At 37.6% G+C, this 6,430-nt stretch overlaps 1 protein-coding gene across 1 annotated transcript; it reads right to left on the bottom strand.

Moving 5' to 3' along the window:
- Positions 1 to 1,009: 1,009 nt before the first annotated feature.
- LOC307176746 (heterogeneous nuclear ribonucleoprotein K-like) lies at positions 1,010 to 3,054 on the bottom strand. The gene is given in 3 exon segments (XM_079903150.1): positions 1,010 to 2,142; positions 2,145 to 2,430; positions 2,436 to 3,054. Coding segments are annotated over 3 exon segments (1,344 nt in total). The 5' UTR covers positions 2,532 to 3,054; the 3' UTR covers positions 1,010 to 1,180.
- Positions 3,055 to 6,430: the final 3,376 nt, after the last annotated feature.

Here is a 6,430-nt window from a genome sequence, read left to right on the forward strand (position 1 = left end):
ATTTATCTTAACACTTCTCCCTACTTTTCTACTTAGTTCTTCTAGTATGTGTTCCGTTGGGTAAGAATTATCTTATTTATCTTCATATCTCTTGAATAATTAACACACTGTCTTATTCATGTTCAAACCATATATTTTAATAAAATGTCATGCAAATGGTCGTGATTCAAATCTAACATATATATGAAAATGGTTCCCCCTCAAAACAATAAATACTACAAACATAGAATCAAAAGAGTTTCAAATGGAAGGTAATTGAATGCAACCTCTAACTAAACAGGAAAAGTCTAAGGTGAATAAGCCAAAGAACTTCTTTCTACTTTTCACTTCTAGAATAACTTGAGGTATATCCAGTTATTTCAAAATTGTGTGTCTCTCAAAATAACATGCTTAGGGCTATTTGTCTTAAGTTGCCATATGGGAAAAGACAATTTTAGTTGAAGTTTCTTGTGCTTCCATATTCTCATGACATGTTCTCCTTTTGGATTTCACAGGCAGCATTGTCAAATTTTACCAGACAAATACATATTTTAAAAGATTCTGTGATTAACAGAGGTATGTTGTTTTTCAAAGTTTAAAGGGTTATCTTTTTAACTGAACTGACATTTGAATTGCTACTGGCAGATTGTTGGGCTTTTGTCTATGAAAATTGTGTTTGGGTTTTTCTTAGGGCATATAAGAACACCTCTTTCCCTGTTTGTGGGATCCAATTCTTTTTTTTTTTTTTGAGGTTCACTAAATTTATTTTAAAAATCATAAAACATTTCTTACAAAAGAGCATTACATTCTGCACACTGCTCCGAATAGATGCCAGGGACATATGGACTATCGTTACATTTCCTCCCTGTCCCACCCTCCCCCAAAATATTACAGTGACCACAAAGCAAAGTGTTTGCAATAATTACATGGGGGGATTTGTTTTTTAAACCACCAACAATGAGCAAAAATTAAAATTCACTCACTCTGCTGCTGTTGCAAAATTTCAATGTTAGTTTCTGCATACCCTCCCCCAACCCCCAACCTTGTTTGTAAGGAACTGAAACATTATATCTGGTGACAGCAAAGATTTCACTACACCTCAAATGCAGAACACCTATGAAGCAGAGGAATGTTGGCTTTTTAAACAGAAGCAGATAAAAAAAAAAAAAAGATGCAGGACTCCTTCAGTTCTTCACTAGTCTTAGAAAAACTTTCCAGAATATTGCTTCACACTGTTCTGCAGCAAATCCTGTGCATTCTGTATCTGGGCCTGTGTTCCTGTAATGGTAATGATCCAATCTTTGGACCCTTCTAAAGGCTCATCAATTTTGATCGATGCTCCTGACTCATGACGGATTTGTTTAATCTGCTGACCACCTTTGCCAGTAATAGATCGAGCCAGATCTTTGGGAGCAGTTGCTTGTGTAGTAATAATAGGTCCACCAAGATCACCATATGAGCCACGACCCCCTGCATAAGAATAATCATATCCAGAGCCACTCTGTGGTTCATAAGCCATCTGTGGCTCTGATGGGCTCCATGTATCTACTGCAGAGTTGCAGGTTTCATCAGCACTGAAACCACCCATGCCATCATAATGGTCTCCAGGTCTTCCTCTTCTGTCATAGGCCATTAGATCCCCTCCTCTAGGTGGTGGTGGTGGAGAAGGAGGAAGATTCTGAGCTCTGCCACCACCCCGGCCCCCTCGTCCAGGAGGAGGTGGAGGAGGTCCTCGACGAGGGCTCCTATCATCACAATCTCTTCTGGATGGAAGCATGGGACTCCCACCCTGACCAGGAGACGTTCTGTCAAAACCACCTCTTCCCTGCATGGGAAATCCCACGGGACGTCCACAGCAGTTATCAAACATCATTGTAAAACCACAGTAATCATAGGTTTCGTCATAAAAACTGGGATCATAAGGCTGAGCACGTCCTTCGATGGGAGACTCTGATATAAGATCAAGGATGATCTTCATGCACTCTACAACCCTATCAGGTTTTCCTCCAATAAGAACCACTCTGTCAGCGGATTGAGGACCACATTCCTGGAAAAGCTTGACTGTTGTCTGAGTGTTCTCTCGAAGTTCTTTGATTTTAGCACCTTTGACTCCAATAATTCCTCCAGCCAGACTCTGATGAATCAACAATCTCAACTCGCAAAGTCGCATCCTTTATAGTGTTGGTAATTTAAGCATTCCACAGCATCAGATTCCAGCGGAAGCTGGCTGGTTGCAGTGGGTGATGGCAACTGCAGGCCCTCTTTCAAGGTAGGGATGATTTTCTTCAGAATTTCTCCAATTGTTTCAATATCAGCACTGATACTCAGTGTGGCATTGTGGTCTGTACGGAGAGCCTTAATATTCTTGCCTCCTTTTCCAATCACTGCCCCAGCATTCTTACTCTGAAGCAGAATGTGTAATTCAACCATCTCATCAGTGTTTCTAGATCTTTAAAAGCGTGCTCCTGTTCCATATCTTCAGCAGGGCGTTTACCAAATTTGCCATTGGTTTTGGTGTTGGGAAAGTTTTCCTCTGGCTGTTCCATTTCCATTTTCTTGTATTAAAGGAACACACCAATCAGTTATTAAATATATCCTTGCAGGGAAGAACTGAAGTGTTCTGGCCGGGACCAACTGACACCCTAGCGCTGCAGTAGCCCAGATCCGAAAGGAGATGGCCCCAATTCTTTTTGATTTCATATTTTCTGGATATTTGCACCTCAAAGAAGTAACAAGAGGATACATGTTTTCCTTTTCCTTCTCTTACGTTGTAGCCTTTGAAATTAATGCTAAAACATATCAGGCTTAAGAGTAATTTCCCTGGATTGTTTTTCTTTTTCTTTTTTTAGTGGATAAACTGATATTGAACCAATTGGCATTGAATTGGTGGGGAAATAACACATTTCAAATTTAATATCTACATGAAGTGACAGGTATTTGGTAAAAAGATAGATCAATAGCCCAAGGTCAAAATTTTCCTTATGACTTATGGTACAGACCAAGAATAAATTATTTTAACTTCTGTAAATCTCCACATCACTTTAAACATTTTAAATCTTCTTCTGCATTCTTCTTGTACTATTGATGTGTCTTTCAGAGATAACTATGCTAAAAATGTTTGAGAAGTATTTGCTAACTCTCTGAGGAGAGCAAGGGCTCAATGGTATGTTTTGAATTCTAGTTCAACCACTTTATGATAAGGAATTTTCTTTATTCACAATTGAGTTCTGCCTGTTGAAGGTAGAGTTCAGCTGTTTACATACTAACATGCAGCAATTATGATGAAACAAAATTCATTCTAGAACTCTGTCATAACTATGGCAACCAGAATTAAATCCTCTTAGAAATACAAAAAGCCACCCCAGCAGGATAGAGTAAATATCTCTTATTGATTTACAAAGGTTCCAGATGATGAAAAGTGGTTAATATATTTCTGTCATGAAACACATTTCTTAAGGCTTCTTTTTATTGATAGAGCCATTGTCTATTTAAGTAATGTCAGCCAGGTATCATCAATTTTTACATCTTTTTTTTCAATCACTTTTGCCTTCATTACAAGAAGCTAACAGCCTTTCCATTATTTTCTGTATTTTACTTAGGAGTAAAAAGAAGAAAGTTCGACTAAAGGACCATTTCTGATTATGTTTGGTTAAAATCTGGCTTGACCAAAGATTGTTAGTATAAATGGGTTGCATATTTATTTTGCAAGAGAATTAGTTGGTTTTGATATTTACCTGCATTTGGACAAAACCTACAACTCTCTTCACTTCAGGTGGCTGGTACTTGCAGTGGGATTTGTGGAAAAGGAAAATTAAACTTTTGGTAATTTGTTCTGTAAGTAGACTAATTTAAAATTCAATTCAAGTAATAATGTGAGGCTAAAATGGAACAGCATTATGTAGCAAGATTAGAGTTTTCATGTCCCAGAGGGTTTGGTGTACAGGTGTCAGTGGGGTTCTGCATGCAAAATGCCAGCAGGTACTGTACCCACTTCTGCTTTTTCCCTAAAATCAACTCGATACTTTGTGTCTTGATTAAAATGAAAAGGTCACTGTAGGTTTTTTTCTTCCAAAATACTGACAAGAGTCATAAGAATGGAGCATCTGCAAACCAGGGTGTAGGAGGTAAGATACATACCATGGCATTGGTCTCAAGATTTTTGGAGCTTCATGTTTCATTATTTCGTGTTTTATTATAAATATTTTCCTATGATTGTTTCTAGTCACGTGGAAATGATGTGGTGGTGTTAGGAAATGTGTTTTCTCAAACAAAAGTGCTCAGTCATGGAAAAAAAAAGCCAAAAATTATGAGACTTTGAAAACTCTAAGACATTTAACTAATTTTCTACTCTCATGTTTCCTTAACTTCTAAAACGACTGAACTGTAAGGTTGAACTTTTAGGTGTGTTATATATCTTAAGAATTAGGGTTTATTTATCTTGTCTAACCTGCCTTATTTATGACTAGTTTTTTTCCTGTTGCTATAGGTATTGAAATTCCTGAAATAAATTATAGTCAACCTAAGCATTTGCCCAAGACAGAAAATAATCGAAGAACCACAGCCTTATGTTATTTTGGTCCTGATGCTGCATTCTCTAAAGTTCCTGAGTTTTACCTGGGCCTCCATCCATCGTGTCAAAGCAGTCTCTGAAATGCCATTGCAATCTGATCCTTTCTGCCTGCAGTTCTGAAGATCACGGAGCTCCAAAATTTTATAGGCCTTTTTATTACTTTTCACAGCATCCCCATGTCAGGTTGACATTCTGCTTCAAATCACAAGATATGAGAATTGGAGGGGATTTCAGAAATCACCTAGTCTAAGCTGTTCATTTTGCAGATAAGAAATTGAAGCTCAGAGAGGTGAAGTGAGTTGCTCAAGGTCACACAGCTCATTAACAGCACAGCTGCTCTTCTAATCCTAATCTGGAGCTCTTTCCATCAAACCTCACAACCTCAGGTTTTCTCTTATGTCCAGAGGAAGTCACTTCTGCTCTGCCTTTTAGCAGATGAGCCCACAGACGGAAGGTAGAATCACCCATTCCCAAACTAGTGCTCCAACTATTACTGCCCATTATATATCTTCTCAGTTTTAAAGGAAAAAAAAAGAAAAAACCGAGCCTGCACATTCTGCTTTTATATTCATTATCTACTCTGTGCCTGTTAGTTGCTCCCGTTTTTTGGGAATGCTTTTACTGATTAACTTGGTCTCTGTAATATAAAATGGTGAAATGCATTATGTTGGGTAAATGTGATGTTATTAATGTGTTTTATTCTAGTTATGGGTCATTATTTCCGATAGATGTAATCGTCCCACTACTGAGACCTAGCAGGTGGTCTCACTAGAAGTTATAACAGTATTCTTAATGGTCTGGTAAGAATGTCATTTGCAGGGCAGCAAGGGCAGAAAGAAATTGGTCCCAGAGCTAGCTTGCTTCTGTACTCATTCCCAAGCTTGACCAAGCAAAAGTAAATACATATTTTCTTACTGATCAGCTGGGTATTTTTCCTGCCTATCTATTTTCAGTAAAAGTCATGAGGACCCATGTCTATTTATTTCCTATTTACCGCCTCCCCTTCCCCAATAATAGTACTAATGACCCTGCAACGCTTTGCTTTTCTAATTCTTGGAGGAGACAGGTCATATTTTCTCCTGAGGGGAACCAACACCCATTCAAGTAATAAGATATGATTAAATCCATCTGACCAGACCAAAAACAGAGGCCACTGGGAAGCAGGAATCAAGTGGCAATTTTTCCATTAGAGATAGCTGACTCTTGAGAGAAGGTATGATATCAGTATGATGAGAGAAATAGAAATTGTATATTTAAATGTTAATACCTTAGTATATGTAAGAGGCATGCTTGCTAGAAATCATTAAATAATTATGTACTATTAAAGATATATTATTAAATAATAGTACATCTTACAATCAATGGCATTTTCGGTTCAATAAAATACAGCATTTAGCCATCATTTCATAGAACTAAATATATCTAGAGCCAGGAGATTTGGAGAACTACTATAGTCTAGCTTCCTAACTTTGTATTTGAGAAAGTACGGCTCAAAGAAACTAAATGAATTGCCCTTGATTACACGGCACTCTGGTACATGAAGGTGACAAGCCAGGTTTTAGAGGTCACTGCTAATGACTGTTCTGAACCTGGCTTATATAGTTATCACAACATACTATCATTTTTCTCCATAGTGAAATTCCTTCTGTCTTCTAATATATAAGAAAATGTGTGATCTAAAGAAGTAAAGTGATAAAGTAGTTCTTATATTTAGGGACCTCTCAGGAAGCATAAAAACGTGGCTTTCCAACAAGAGATTGTAAGTTCTTGGAGAGATGGTGGCAGTTTCTTAATATTTCAGGAAATATTATTTTTGGGAAGACAAGGATAATATTTCTTTAACATCTAGAGAATTCCAGATAAGCAACAGGGGCAATAATC

The sequence above is a fragment of the Stenella coeruleoalba genome (genome assembly GCF_951394435.1).
Source record: "Stenella coeruleoalba genome assembly, chromosome: 18".
In the NCBI taxonomy this organism is placed as follows: Eukaryota; Metazoa; Chordata; class Mammalia; order Artiodactyla; family Delphinidae; genus Stenella; species Stenella coeruleoalba.